Source organism: Equus asinus, chromosome 9, assembly GCF_041296235.1.
Source record: "Equus asinus isolate D_3611 breed Donkey chromosome 9, EquAss-T2T_v2, whole genome shotgun sequence".
NCBI lineage: Eukaryota > Metazoa > Chordata > Mammalia > Perissodactyla > Equidae > Equus > Equus asinus.
Window position 1 is genome coordinate 96,670,279 of NC_091798.1, and position 14,968 is coordinate 96,685,246.

The following is a 14,968-nucleotide window of genomic DNA, read 5'->3' on the forward strand; positions in this document are numbered from 1 at the left end:
CCTCTCCAGGGGGCGTTCTGTGGTCTGCACCTCGCTCTCCTGCACCTGCCCTGCTCGGATGTCTGAGTGGAGACCACAGTGGCTGCCTCTGGGGGACCCTGCCCTGACCTGGATGCTCAGCTTCCTGACGGACCAGGGCAGGCCAAACAGACAGATGGCAGGACGGGAGGAAGGCTGGGCATGAGGGCTGAGGGGCCGCCCGCAGGTCAAGTTCAGCAGTCTCTGCCCTCAGGGGCACCGGCGAGTGGGCGAGAGCCAGGCCTGAGGCTGAGAAGATGGGCCAGGCAGGGAGGGGTGGAGAGGACCAGGAGACAGGCTGCATCTAAGCTGCGTGCCCCCTGCCACTCTCAGCCCATGCTGCCCACGACGGCACAGAGGGACTCCTGCCCATGAAACGACGGCAAAAGACCCCAGATCCCAGCTCTCCCTTAGAAGGTCGCCACCTCCGCTTCCTGTCCCACCTGCTCCAGCCCCTTTCTATGTCCGCTACCTGCCAAGACGACCTGACCCGGCCCAGCAACCAAGATGACCTGTCCCCGCCCAGCGACCGCTCAGCCTGTGTTGACTCATGTGCCGTGTGGATGGTTCTGCGCGTCCAGGCTGAGGCCAGCAGCTGTGTCCGCCTCCTGACACCTCTCCCAGTGACCCCGTGTATCCCCACGTGCCACCTGTGCCTGGCGAGAAGCAGGTGCTGGGGGCTCTGTGCCATGGGCTCTGGGAGCACAAAGTCCTCTGGGGGGTGCACCCGCCAGGCCATGTGCCCCCCGCATGGGCACTGGCAAGATGTGACCCAGAGCCAGTAGCAAGAGGGCTGGCACGACACCATCTGGAATGGTGGAGGGACATGTGAGGGGCCCCAAGAACTAAGCACAGAGTGTCGAGGTGGCCTTGTGAGGGCAGCAGCCGGATCATCTGTGGGAGGTGGTCGGGGAGTCGGGACTCAGGTTCAGGCTCCTTCAGCAGCTTCTTGGTGCCTCCTGAAGCTCACAGTCCACCTCTCCCCTCTCTCTGGGTGGCCTGGCTGGTCAGTCACAGGCTCCTTTTGCCTCAGACCCAGAAAGGGCAGCTGTGGCTGGTCCTGGAGGCCATGCCAGGCCAGGGAGGTGACTGTGGGAGCCAGGCTAGGGGTTTTCCATCCACACACCTTGGAGCACCAGGAGCCCCAGTGGAAGTGCCTCAGAGGCCGGTGTGTGGGTGAGGCTGGGGACTGACTGTCCCACTTTGGCCAGGGCTGAAGGGGCTTCCGTTTGAAAGCCAGGATGAACTGGTCACTGAAAGTGAAGCTGCCTTGACAGGTTCCGGCTGCTCCATCCCATGAACTTGGCCACTTCAGTCTACCTGGCCCACATGCTGATGCCCCACATGGGCTGTGATTTGTTAAACAAACGTGGACTGTAGTTAATGACGAGCCAAGTGTCCAGGGGGAAAGCGGACCGAGGTCTCCCCTGCTGTGAGAGAAGCAGACAGGTGGACAGGAGCCAGTTAGGCATGTGACAGGCTGGGCAGAGTGAACTGTGACTTGTGGGCACACAGATGTCCCTGTCCCTGTCCCCCATCTTTTCTGACTGTTGAACATTTTCCTGATGGAACGTGGGGGACAGGTGACCGTCACGACTCTGGTCTCGGAACATTTCTGAGGGGCTGGCTCCTGAGGCTCAGGGGGTCCCCTGCTCCTTCTCTTCTGTTGCCAGCAGCCGGGCTCCAGTGGGGACAAGGGAAGTGGGTCCGCCAGAGGAAACCCCATTCAGAGTGGACCTGCCTTCACTGGCTGAATGGGCTCGTGTGTGTGCAGTTTCAGAGCATGTGGAAAAGAGAAGGGCCATTTAGTGCAGACAGGAGGGAGGGGGACCTGGTCTGTCTGCTCCATCAGTCCCAAGGTGCTGGCCCCTGTCATTCTCGCTCTGGGTGGGGGACGAGGTGCCACCCCAGGACCCCACGGCCTCCCTCGGGGAGCACAGACATGTGCCTGCCGGGCCCTCCTCACCCCGCTTCCTGCCTGCCCACGTCCCTGCTTCCTTCACACCCCAGGCTGCGGCTCCAGGGCAGGCCGGGCGGGGACTCCCAAGTTCGCAGCTTCTCCCCAGCTTGGTCCTGGGGTGCTGAGTCAGCTCTCACCCCGCCTCCTCCCGGCCCTCCTTCCGGGCAGGCCCCGGCTCGCCACCTCCCAGAGGAGTGGAGCCAGAGAGGCCAGGGCGCCGGCCGCCAGCTCTGACTCCACTCCAGCTGCTCCGGCCTCCACCAGCCCCACCGGATCCTCTCTCACCTCTACGGTTTCCCCCTCCGCTTTGGACCGGATGGCCCCCTTAGTTCCTCAAATTGCCCCGGCCCAAGGGGCCTGGGTGATGCAGACCCTGCCCAAGGAGGGCGGGGGGCTGGGGGCTCCCATCAGACTGGACAGGGATGGGTCAGTGTGAGGGAGATGAGGGGCCAAAGGGGGCCGTCAGCCCTGGATTTCCGCTGGGCCTCAAGGATAAATTGGGTCATTAAAAAAATCATAAAAATTCCAAACGGTGCCCACTAACCTTGTTGTGGGATCATTTCGCAATGTGTACACACATCACATCGTCACCTCGTACACCTTGGAGTTACACAACGCTGTGTGTCAGTTACATCTCAATAAAGACAGGAGAAACTCCACACTGACGCGCCCTGTCCCCCCAGGATACACATTTGCCTTCCGCAGAGCAGGCGGTGCCCACCGACCATCCCTAGGCCACATACCTCCTTCCTCCTGTGCTCTGCAGGGGGCGGGGTGCTCGGCCAGAGCTGGGCTGCACCGGGAGGTGGGGAGAAGCCCAGTGTGTGGGGGACCAGTCCCAGCCTGAGGAGGGTCTCTTAGGGACGGAGGCAGCGAGGGGCGGGGGCCTGAATGGAGAGGTGTCGGGACATTGGGCCTGTCCTCGTCCTGGTCCTCCACGCCTCCCCACATGCTCAGAACGGAAACAGGCGGAGGTGCCAGCCGTGGGCTGGGCTCCAGCCGCATCCAGAACAGAGGAAGGAGTCCGCAGCCAGGCGGCTGAAGTTCGGCAAGCGCTGCGGTGGGTGGCCCTGCACCCCACGAGGCTCCAGTTATGGGATGTGGACTCAGGGATTGGAGCCCGCGGCCTCTCAGCCCAAAGCCAGCAGCGGAAAGAAGCGAGCTCGCCAGCCGGTAGCTGGTCTCCTTGTCTAGCCTCACGGTCGCGGTGTGCCGCGGCGCGATGGCACCCTGTCATCTCTGCATCTGGTCGTCTGAGATGGAAGGGCCACCTTCTCCTGTGACACCGTCTCAGAACTGGATGTGGCTGCCGTCTGTCGCCTCTGTTCACAACTGGAGGCGGTGCGGTTAGTGGGGGAGGCAACTAAGACTGCGTTTCCTGTCCTGGGCCCCGAGCCCCCCGACTGCTCCCGGGCTTTTGGGAGGGCACGGGGTTTGGGGGCAGGGAAGGGCTCTGCACTGGGAGGGTCGCTCTCCTGCCTCATCCACCAAGGCCCCCCTGCCCCCCGGGACCTGGCCGTGGACAGATGACGCCGCGATGTCCGCAGCGGGCTGCACGTGCGGACCGGCGCCACCGCGAGCTAACTAACCACACTGTCTGCCTCCGCAGAGCCTCCAGCCACAGCAGTGGGAGGTCCCGAGCTCTGATGGCCCTCCCAGATGGAGGGCCCGTGTTCCTGGACCAGAAAGTTCCCGGAGCCGAGAATCACCCGCCGCTGGCCTGCGAGCCTGTGGGAACTGGGTCCCCCAGCACCAGACCTGGACTCTACTGCACATCAGGCTGGGAGCACATTCCTCTCCACACTGGCCAGGAGTTTGATTCCAGCCTCCTGAGACCCTGAGCAGGGAACCCAGAAGAGCCACCCAGATGTCAGGCTGCAGAGTCCTGAGCTGACTGAAGCCACCACGTCTGGTCACTCACTGCACAGCGAAGACAGACATGCCCCTGTCCCCCTCCTCCCTCACCAGCTCCTCTCTTCTGTCTCCCAGCTGCCCAGGTGCAAAGGGCAGCGCTGGTGGGCTGGCAGCCCCTCAATGCGCAGCTTGAGGGTCCGAGCCACCGCCGTGTTCACTGGTGGCCACTGCGGCCTTCAGATAGCTCTTTGCCCCTGCTGGCCTCGTTCCCCTGGCCCTGCGTCCCAGGGCCTTTCTCCTGGGGAGGCTGGTTATTTATTCTGTCTAAGTCTCTGGCATCGCTCGGGCCTCCACCTGCCATTGGTCACTGCCCAGCTGCTGACCTGCCCACTTGCCCTGCCACCATCACCGTGTGACCCCAGTGGGGCTTATCAATGACTGTTCCCCACCCGGCCAGGCCCCCGTGTGACTCCCTCCAACCCACACAACCTGGATGGGTGGCACCCCAGGGGCCTCCTGCCCTATGGCTCAGAGGAAGACACCTGGCCAACATCCCTGGGTGGAACTGAGGGGGGACGGGGTTCTGGCATGTCAGTGCCCCCAGGGCACTGTGATGCCCTCAAATGTATAAATATCAGCACATGAGACAGCGCTTCTGAGTGCATCTCAGTCAGTTCAGGCTGTGCAACAAATGCCACAGACAGGGCCTCTTAACCAACAGACGTTTATTTCTCATGGTTCTGGATGCCGGGAAGTCCCAGATCAGGGGGCCAGCAGGGGCAGGTTGTGGTGGGGCCTCTCCCTGGCCTGGAAACAGCTACCTTCTTGCCCTGTCTGCACCCGGCAGACAAAGTCATCTCCAGCCTCTTCCTCTTCTTACAAGGGCACTAATCCCATCATGGGGGCTCCACCCTCATGACCTCATCCAAACCTAATCACTTCCCAAAGGTCCCGCCTGCTGACACCATCGCCTTGGGGTCAGGGCTTCAACATGTGACTCTGGGAGACATGCACACGCAGTCCGCGACAACAGGTAAGATGCACACCCGTCAATGCACAAAACGCACGGCTGCCACTATCCCAGGCACAGAGCACGACAGGACTCCACGTGGCCCCACTACCATCACAGAATCGTCATCAAGGGCACGTGTGGTGGCCCCACCTGCCCCTGGCCTGCTTGGAACCCTTGTGCCTCAGTTTCCCCAGCCAACGTGCCAGGTGACTGGGTGAGTGCTGGGTCTTCTGAGCAGCCTGGGCAGGCAGCATGTGCACCACAGGGAAGGGTCGGACATAGGTCCAGGGGCTGACTCTGGCCCTAATTCGACGGGCCTAGCAGGGCTCTGGCGCCCACTACTGTCAAGGAGCCACGGTTTGGGGTTGCTGAGGCACATCTGGCTCCAGTCCTGGGACTCCAGAGGCCCTGCCCGCAAAGCCCCCGAGGCTTCTTCAGTCCAAGCCCTTTGGTCTGGAGGTCAGGGTTTCCCTCCGATTCCTGCTCCTGGGGGCCCAAGGCTTCTGGGGACTTCTGGCGCTGCCCTGAGAATGCAGGTTCAGTTACGGGTCTGGGAGGCTGATGCTCAGTGTCCTCGTGGGGCAGGTCAGGAGCGGGGCCCTGCCCTCCATGGCCCCTCTGTCTGCACGGGGCTGAGCCTCCCACTCCCCAGCCATGTCCGAGAGCCAGCAATGAGCAAGATCATGGGGCCAGACCCCATGTCTCCCCTCCAGAGGTGGGATGATCCTAAAGAGAGCATGGTGGTGACATAAGGAGGAAGCGGGCACAGGGAGAGTCCCAGAAGCAGCTGGTTGGAAGGGGATGTCCTGGCAGGGCGCTGACTGCCGCTCCCAGGCCCCGGGGACAAACCCAGGGTCTCTGTGCTGTGCTGCCAAGAGGGGTCCTTGAGAGGGGTTGCAGGCGTGGACCCAGCCTCGGGAGCTCCCAGGAGTCCACGCTGACCTTTCACTGGGGTACAGGCAGAGAGGGGGTCCTGCCTTAGGGTCACTCACATGAAGGACAGTAGTGTCGTGGCCCGATGGTGGCCACACTCCTGCCCCCGGCCCAAAGGAGCGCAGGGGTTGGGGGAGGGCAACCGTCATGAGTCCCCAATCCTATCTGTCTGGGTCTTGGGAGGTCCCGACCCCACCTTGGGGACCCCGTGTCTCTGACGTGGGAGCCAGTGCTGGTCCTGGGACCGCAGGGCACTCGGAGAGGCCGAGGCCAGCCTGCCTTTGCTGGGTCCGTTTTCTTCACTCTGCACCTGGCCGCAAGACTCCCCTGTCAGGAGTTCTCCATTCCGCCGCCCACCCCGTGGTGCAGGCCGTCCCAGGAGACATCCTGGTCTACCTTCAGCCATGCCCGGCCGGGGGCTTGAATTTTAACCGCCCAGCTGGACGTCACATCGGACGTCCCACAGGCCCCTCAAAACCAGAGGGTCCCAAACTGATTGCAGCCCTGCCCCAGATCCAGCCCTCCTCCCTCTGGTCTTCACCCCAGATCCCAGCTCTGCGAGGCCCTTCTCGCAGGGCCGTCCACACAGCAGAAGGGCCAGCAGTCAGGCGAGCGCATCCACGCCACGGGTCTGAGCAGCTGCCAGCGCCTCCTCGGGTGTGAAGGTCCCAGCAGGGCAGAGACTGGCCGTGAGCCGTCAGAGGCAGAGCACAGGCTTCCCGCCGCATCCGCGATCACGTGGGCAAGACGCAGGAGCGCAGCAGGAAGCCGCTGGGTCGGTCCCAAAAGATGGCGCGTCGGTGAGTCCTGCTGTCGGCCGAGTTTACAGCAGTAACTTGCTCCCAAGGGCATCACCCTCACCCAGAACGGGCTCCTGCAGTTTGGAAGGCGGACCCCGGGCCCCGGTCCCAGCCTGTGGCCACACCCACGCCCCAGCGCTAATGGTTTTCTCCGTCCTCCCGCCCGCACTGCTCCTGCTGAGGCGCGCCCTGTCGCAGGGCCGGGATCCCCGCCGCCTTGCCAGACATCTTGCTGGGAAGGTGCGGAGGCCGCACTGTGACGCTCTGGGAGGAGGCGGCGGGGCCCCGTGCCGAGGAACTTCACCCACGGATTTTACCCTAACTGGAGTGGGGCCTGAGGACAGGAGCCGCCCCCACAGACGGAGGCTGGGAGCGAGGGGCCCTGGTGCAGGCCCTCCTCCTGCCCGCTCCTCCGGGAGGATGCGAGCCAGAGAGGATTCACGCCTGGACCCTGCTCCCGAGGGTCCTGAGGACGGCGGGCTCCTGGGCTTCCCTGGTTCAGTCTCTTTGCAGTAAACTCCAGCAATCGCCAGGCACCGTGCACTGTAGGGTGGCTCTGCCCGCAGTGCATGCTACTGTGGATGGGCAGGGCCTCAGCAGTTCTCAAGGAGAGAGTGGCTCTGGGCAGGGGCTCCACGGGACCTGGAGCGCAGGACGGGGGCGCCAGCCCTGTGGTTCACTTGTTTCACCATTTCTGCCTCTCCCCTCCTGGGCCTCAGTTTCCCCATCTGTCAGGAGGCTGTGGGACCACATGCAATCCAAGGCTCCCGGAGGGGGAGGTGAGCAGTGCGTGCGGTGGGTCCATTGGCTCCATGACTGGGGGCACCTTCTCCCCACACGTCATCCCAGGCCACCTCCCCCAGGGAGCACCCTGCGCCCCAGCCTGCAAGCCGCTGGAGCCGTCCGCCTCCTCCCCAGCGCCCTCCTGATTCGCATCTGGGCCATGAGACCCCTCAACCTGGGTGGCAAGGCCACGTCTTCCCTTGTCCTTCTCAGGCGCAGAGCTCTGCCCAGGCCTGGGGGACAAGGAGATGAGGAGGCTGTGCCGCCCTCCCTGCCTGGGAGGTCTCTTCAGACAGAGGTCCTGGTTGGTCCCGAGGGTCTCCCCATCGGTGAGAGAGAGGCCCCTGGCCCATCTCGAATTGCTGTCTGTGAGATGGGGTCTCTCCATGGCCAGAGGGAGGTTCCCATGCTCAGCCCCAGCCAAATGTGAGGGTGGCTGGCCCATTGGTCAATGGCTGCCGGGCTTGACTGGTGGGCTCCGTCCTCTCTGGATGGAGCTGTCCAGGACCCACAAGGGAGCCAGGCTCCTTGGGGGGTGCTGACCTGCCTCGAGGCTGCCCAGGTCTCACTTGCCCTTCCACCCACACTTGGGGCCCCCAGCGGGTCTGCAGCCTCCTGGCTCTCACTCTCTTCTGCCTTGAAGACCCCTCCCCAGGAGCTGGGAGGCCCACGGGGAGGGGTTCTAGGTCCCGGTCGCAGCTTGGGGGCCACCTCTTCCCTGCCCCTGCTGCAGCCGCCAGCACCCCTCCCGCCCCCCGGCCGCGCGGGATTACTGACACATACTTCAGCAAGTCCCGGCAGGCGCGGAGGCCCGTGCCCGCGGCCACGCATCTGCCGGCTCCGGCGCAGCCGCACGTCTTGTCGGGGAAGGAATGTGGCCGCGCCAAAGCGCCAGACACCTCCGGGGTGTCACCTGGGGAGGCTGGGAGGGAGACCGAGGCAGTGCTGCCCTGCATCCCGCGTCCCCAGCTCAGGCATCTGACACAGCATCTGCTTTTCACAGAGAAGATCCCATTCGTTCATTCCTTCATTCCTTCGTTGGTTGTTCAGCAAAGTCTCGCCCAGCAACCTCCAGGGGTGAAGGGCCAAGATGGGAGGAGGAAGGGCCACGGAACTCACAGTGGGGATGCAGTGCTGTGCCTGTGCCATCTCTTCGAAGGAGGCAGGGCCGGGGAGTGGGCGGCCCCCAGCCTGGCGAGGAGTGGGGACCCTGGGCCTGGCCGAGCGGCGCTGGGGGAGTGTGGGGCATGCAGGCAGGTGGGTGGGGTCAGGCATGCTGTCTGTGCAGTGGGGTCTTCTCTGCGAGGCTCTACCTGGGACCCTCCACTCAGGCAGGGCAAGTCTGACCCAACTGTTGAGCCAAATGAGCCCAAACTGCACCTGGTGGGGTTTAGGGGCCTCAACGGGAGGACGCGGGTCGGGGGTGTGGAGCGGGCCTTGTGAATCTTGACTCTCAGGTGCCGAGGCATCCATGGGCTGTCCCTTCCTTGGCCTCTGTTTCTATGCCTGTAGGGACGGGCAGCTCACTACCTCGCAAGCACCAATGTGAGGGACCCAAGCAGCCTTTCTTGCCCTGAGCGGAAATCTGCCTGCAGCCTCCCCTGGAGGCTCGAGGAAGCCCGGCCACCTCCCAGATGCGCCAAACAGCTGTGGGGTCCTCACCCAGTGCTCCTCAACAACGGGGGCCCCAGTCCCCAACACACTCAAGAGGGAAGTACAAATTCTCACATTTGGTTCAAAAACCTCGTCAGCAAGTGCAGGGTGGTGAAGTCAGGAGGGCTGGTGGTCCCCGAGGCCAGCCCCTCTCAAGCACCGCGGGGGCTGCCTGCTGTGAGGGCTTCTCAAACCACCTAGAGGAAGACCTGGGTTTTGGGTTTGTCTAAACTTCCAATCGATTATTATAAACCATGTAAAATGGCTGCAGGGGCGTGTGGCTGCCCAGGCATGTCCAAACACCCATTTTCAATTTCTGTTCTTAATTCTTCGTGGGCCACCGTCCAAGGATGGGCTCTGGCCTGTGGACCTCCAGACCTGCCCTCTGTGTGCTGGCCACTCGGGTGGGACAGTGGCACCGGGTGCCCGTCCCACAGGCTGGAGATGGAAAGTGGATCTTATGGCCCCTCTCACACTGGTCCTCCTCGGCTGCTCTCACTCCTCCTGCTCTCCTGCACAGAGGACTCTAACAGGTTTACACAAATAAAACAGAAGATCATTTTTAAAAACAACAACAAGCCCAGTAAAGCACTGGGCAGCCGGGCTGGGAGATGCTGCAGCCCCGGAGCCCCAGATTGGACCCCATGTGCTCGGGGCCGAGTCCGAGGGGCCAGACGGGAGGGAGAGCAAGGTCTGGGCTCTGGAGGAGGGTTATCGCAGCTTTCAAAGGATCAAGACAAGGAGACTCGATTCATGGGTTGTACAAAACAAGTTTTCTACTGTGTATAGTTCACTGGCGGGCATTTATGACATTGTGCCTCAACAAAAGCACGTCCACTGGTGGTTCTGTGGGGCACCGCCATGCCCAGCACCCCGAGATCCTACAACACGGGGAAGTCAAACTGGTGTCTAGAGTTCTCTAGTTTTATAGGCTAGCTGCAGCCATCCCCAGCCTCAGGGGCACAGAGACAGAGAGACAGATTGACAGACACAGAGAGAGACACAGACAGACAGACAGATGGACACAGACAGAGACGGGCAGACACATAGAGAGACAGGGATAGAGAAAACCAGAGAAAGGCAGAGATAGAGAGACAGACAGACACAGAAAGAGACACACACATACACAGACAAAGACAGACAGACATACGGACACAGAGACAGAGACAGGAAGAGAGAGACAGAGAGACACAGAGAGAGAGGAAGAGACGGAGACAGAAAGACAGAGCCAGAGAGACACAGACAGACAGATGGGCACAGAGAGAGAGAGACGGGCAGACACACAGAGAGACAGGGATAGAGAGAACCAAAGAAAGACAGAGATAGACAGAGAGACAGACAGACGCAGAGAGGTAGAGACAGAGAGAGGTAACAGAGAGAGAGACAGAGAGACACAGACAGACAGACAAGTGTCCTGCCCCGACACCGTGTGCGAAGCCTGGCCTCAGGGAAGGTCATGTAGAGGATGTTCTGGAAGCCCAGGGGTCGGTTGGCCTTCTCTGGGGGCCAGAAGGGGAGAGGGCCTGGACACAGGCTCTGAGCTGGGCGTCTTCGTGCTGGGCAGGGCGTTAGGGAGGAGGGTGAGGAGGCCGAGAAGGAGGGGGGACCAGGGAGAACCTCCCGCTGAGCCAGCCCAGGGGCAAGAGAAGGCTGGACATGGCCTCGTGCGAGTGCTGTTGGGGTGAGGTCCTCTCCAAGGTATGCCTCTGTGCTGCCGGGCGGCAGGAGGGGCATCCCAGTAGGAAAGAGGGGTCCTCTCCGTGCTAGGGGAGACAGGGCAGCGGTGGCCACTTGGGGCAGTAACTCCGGTGGCAGTGCGGGTGTGAAGCCTGGGAAGGGAGGGCAAGAACGGAGGCAGGAGATGGTGGCAGGCGGCAGTGCAGCCTGGTGGGGCCTGGCTCACCGTGAGGAGCGGGGAGAAGCCAGGCTTCCTCCTGGGACCCTGGTCTTGTTCTCCAGGATCCCTGTGTCCTCCCACCCTGACGCCTGTCCTGTGTGCACAGGGGCCCTTCCGGTCACCAGCTCTATTTTAACAAGAACCCAGCCTGTAAGGGGAGAGGGGGCCTCCCCGCTGCGGGTTTGCAGTGCGTGGCCTGGCGATGCTGGTGCTCAGCTACGCTGCGCTGCGTCAGGTGCCCCGGCCTCAGTCCCTTCTCTGGGTCCCCACTGCCACCTGTCACGTGAGGAACCCTGAACACATGCTCTCAAGAACATGTGCTCTCGGAAGGCTCCTCAGCTCTCAGCGCTCTGGTCTTAGGGCCGTCTCTGCGGCTCCCCTGGGACCTTCCCTCAGACCTCGTGAGTGGAGGACACTTCCAGGACGGTCCTGGGAGGCGGGTGGCCCTTCAAATCCCTGCAGGGTGCTGCCCCAGCGACACCTCCTCTCTCCCCCCACTCTCCCACCGAGAGCCACACCAACTTCAAAAGCCTGACTACTCTGATTGGGCTGTTTCCTCCCCCTCCAGGTGAGGAAGTCCCCTCACTTTCACTTTCATATGCGAGGTGCTGGCCACCGTGGCCGCAGCAGCAGGCACTTCATTTTGGGGAGGGAGTGAAACAGAACAACCAATTAGGCAGGCCGAGCGTGAAGGTGAGAAGTTATAAAGAGAGCCTTGCCCAGGCCGGCTGGGGCGGGGAGGGCAGTAGAAAGGAGGAGCCACCTGTGGGGAGTCCCGCCAGGGGGCCGGCACAGAAAGCCGTCCCAGTGCCGTGAAACCCCCTTCTTTCTGTGAGGCCCCTCCACTCCGCCTGTGTGGGTGGAGAGACGCATCCTTCACTGTCCAGGGCGCCTCGGGGGCAGAGAGGAGGGAGCGGAGGGAAGCCGCGCTCCACAGGGAGTCCGGGGGTGGTGCCCACCGGAGACAGTTCTCAGGGAAGGGAGAGCAGCTGGGTGTCAGAACCCCACCGAGAGCGAAGTGGGGGTCAACGCATACCCTTCTTTCTGGGGCCAAATTGCTGCTCTAGATTCCTGCTTGGGTGGGTCTCCGGGCGAGGGGTGGGAGGAGACGCCCCTCCCCGCTCACCTGGAGGACCCGGTGCTCACGTCTCGGGGTCCATTCAGACCGGACGCACTTGGCCAAGGGAAAAGGTGGCACACGGTGCGGAGCCGGGGCCACGGACTCGCAGGCCCATCAGGACAAAGCTCCCAGGCACGAGGTAGCCAGGAGGCTGGTGACAGGGCCCGTCTTTACGGGAGGAGCGCGGGGGCGAGGGCGCTTCCTCCCGCGCCCAGGAACGCTGCGGCGCGTTCTAATTAGAAGCCTGTGCGGAGCGGGCGGCCGCGGGGCTCTCGGACGCGCTCGCCTTGGCTCTCACGGCCGGCGGGGACACGGACGCCCGCCCTGCGTCCCGAGGCACGCCCGTCGCAGCCCGCGCTCGGGAAGGCGGCCGGGCGCTGCAGGTATCACGCGGTGCCAGGCGCGCGGTGCCAGGGCGCGGGGGTTCCCGAAGTGCGTCCCCGCCGCCCCGCCACCTCTCACAGGCCCTGGCCCCACCCGGACCGCCCTCCCGCCCCGCTGCGCCTGGATCCGCGCCCCCACCCCCGGCGCCCCCGCTCCTGAACCATCTCGAAGTGAAAAATTATTATCGGATTAGATGTACTTCGACTTGCTCGGTCTCCCCCCTTCCCCTCGGCGTAATTATTATAATTCCAGGCAAGCCGTCGGAGAGAGTTCCTGGGAGTGTGTGTGTGTGTGTGCGCGCGCGCGCGCATGTGGGGACGCTTCTCTCCAACTCTGAGTCTCCTCCAGTCGCGCGCCCCGGCCCCTCGGCGCCCGCGTCCCCTGCGGTTGTATCCGCCGAATCTTGGGCATCTCGGATCATCCCCGCGCCGTGGGGGCTTGGGGTGACCCCGGCCTGTGGGGGCTCTGCCGAATTACATGCCCCGGAGGGAGGGTAACCCTGAGCCTCTCTCCCCATGACATGTGCAGTAGGACCTCGGGACCTTTTCCTTGGTTATCTGAACCTCTATTGCCAGATTTAGGAGATCTCCCCAGAATGCGCCTTGTCTGCGGCGGAGGACCGAACGCCTCTGCCCTCAGGTGTGGGCTCCCGGGGCCTCTCACTCAGGGGCCCTCAAACGCAGTGCTCTCTCCCTCCTCACCTCTCGAGCAGCCCCTCCTCGCCAGTGCGGTCCAGGCAGGGGCTCCGCAGAGAGGGTCGCTGGGGACACCAGGGCCGGACAGCGGCGGGAGGCGCGGAGGGCGGGGTTCTGGCCCCAGTGCGCCGCCACTCCCGGCCGGTCCCCGCTGTCTTTACGTAACTGCGCTACCCCGAGCTGTTCGGTCTTGTCTCACTGACTTTGTTTTAAGGTGTGTGTGAGAGAGAAAGAGAGAGACGGTCCTTACGGAAAGTCTCTGGCGGATCTCGCGCTCCCCGCTTCTCTTGGCCTCGGGCTGCCCGGGCGTTCGTGCCATCTGTGCGGACCCTCTTCCCGCCTCTCTCCAGCCCACTGCCCGCCCTGTCCGACGCCAGGGGCCCCTCGAGGCAGAGGGGATCAGTGTCCCCGGAAGCTCCGCCACCCGCGTCCCAGCCCCGGCCCGAACAGGTCGAAGGTGGCCGCCAAGGAAAACAACCCGCCCGCGGCCCGCGGAGCCGAGGGCACAGGGCGCGGGCTCCGGGCCACCGCGGGGCCCTGCCCGAGGGGATGGCGGCGGGGCCGCACCGAGGCCGGGGCGAACCCTGGGAAGGCTCACTCACCACCAGATCGGGTAGCTGCCCAGCGCCTGCTTCAGGCCGCAGAGGAATAAGAAGTATCCGAGCGGGGCCATCGCCGGGCGGGAGGGCGCGGAGGGCCGGGAGTCCGCCCGAGAGCGCGGGCGCCGGCGCGGGCCGGGCCCTGGGAGCTGGCGGGCGGCGGCGCTGGGCCCTCCTGCGGCCGCGGGGTGCACGCGTGTGCGCGGGTGCGCGGGCTCCGAGGGCGGCGCTGCGCCAGGTGGGCCGGCGGCCGGGCAGCGGGCCGGGGCCCGGGGCGGCGCGGGACGGCGGGGGCGGGGCAGCGCCGCGGGGGGCGCCCGCCGGGACCGGGGCCGGGGCGGGGCGGGCAGGGGGCGGGCAGGGGGCGGGCGGGGCCCTGGGAGCTGGCGCGGCGGCGGCGCCAGCCCCTCCCGTGGCCGCGGGGTGCGCGGGGTGCGCGGGGTGCGCGAGGTGCGGTGGCGCGGTGGCTCCAAGGGCTGCGCTGTGCCAGATGGGCGGCTGGCCGGGCTGGGACCCGGGACGGCGTGGTGGGCAGGCGTCCCCTCTGAGCTCCCGGGCCGCGCCCCCCCGGGATTCCTGGGCCGCGCCTTGGGTTTGGAGACCCGCGCGCCCGGCGCTCACCGTGGGAAGCGCTGCCCCGCTCTCGCTCCTGCTCCTGCTCCGTCGTGCGCTCTGTCCCTGGCCCTGATGGCGGCCAAACTGCGGCTCCCTTTTGTCCATCTCTTTGCCGGGGATCCCTACGTCTGAGGCCAGCCCCTCCAGCCGCGCCTTGCTGGTCCCCTGGGAACTGGGCTGCCTGCGCGGCTCGGCCGAGGGAGAGCGGCGGGATGGGGGCGGCCTACCCCGGGGACCTGGGCTGGATGCGCGTCCAGGGTGCAGCTGCGTGTCTGAAGGTCAGGACTAGGAAACAGCGGGCTGTCTGGGCCCCAGGTGTTGGCGCCTCCACGTTTCCCCACAACCACCGGGAAAGTGAAGGGGGCAGTCCTGGGCGCTGCAGGGCACAAGGATAGTACGGCTGCCGCACCCTCCCTCTGGGACCCCTGACAGCAGGTCTGCCCAGGGCTGCTAGCCTCTTCAGCCAGAAGGCATTTCTGACGCCCGTGGGTAAGCCTCATGGTCCAGCTGATGGGGAAAGGGAGGACCAGAGAGGGAAAGGCACTGATCCAAGGTCACAGGGAGTGGCTGGCCAGTTCTCCAGCTCCCATCCTGCTGGAAGCCCTATTTACATATTCATCTGTAGCCCAGGGAGACGCCAGGGGG

At 64.4% G+C, this 14,968-nt stretch overlaps 1 protein-coding gene across 1 annotated transcript in view; it reads right to left on the reverse strand.

Moving 5' to 3' along the window:
- Positions 1–13,967, reverse strand: part of WNT3A (Wnt family member 3A) — a 41,992-nt gene extending 28,025 nt beyond the window's left edge. The window contains exon 1 of the mRNA XM_044778100.2: positions 13,712–13,967. Coding sequence (XP_044634035.1) covers positions 13,712–13,782 — 71 coding nt within the window. The 5' untranslated portion in view covers positions 13,783–13,967. The remainder of the gene's footprint in view (positions 1–13,711) is intronic.
- Positions 13,968–14,968: the final 1,001 nt, after the last annotated feature.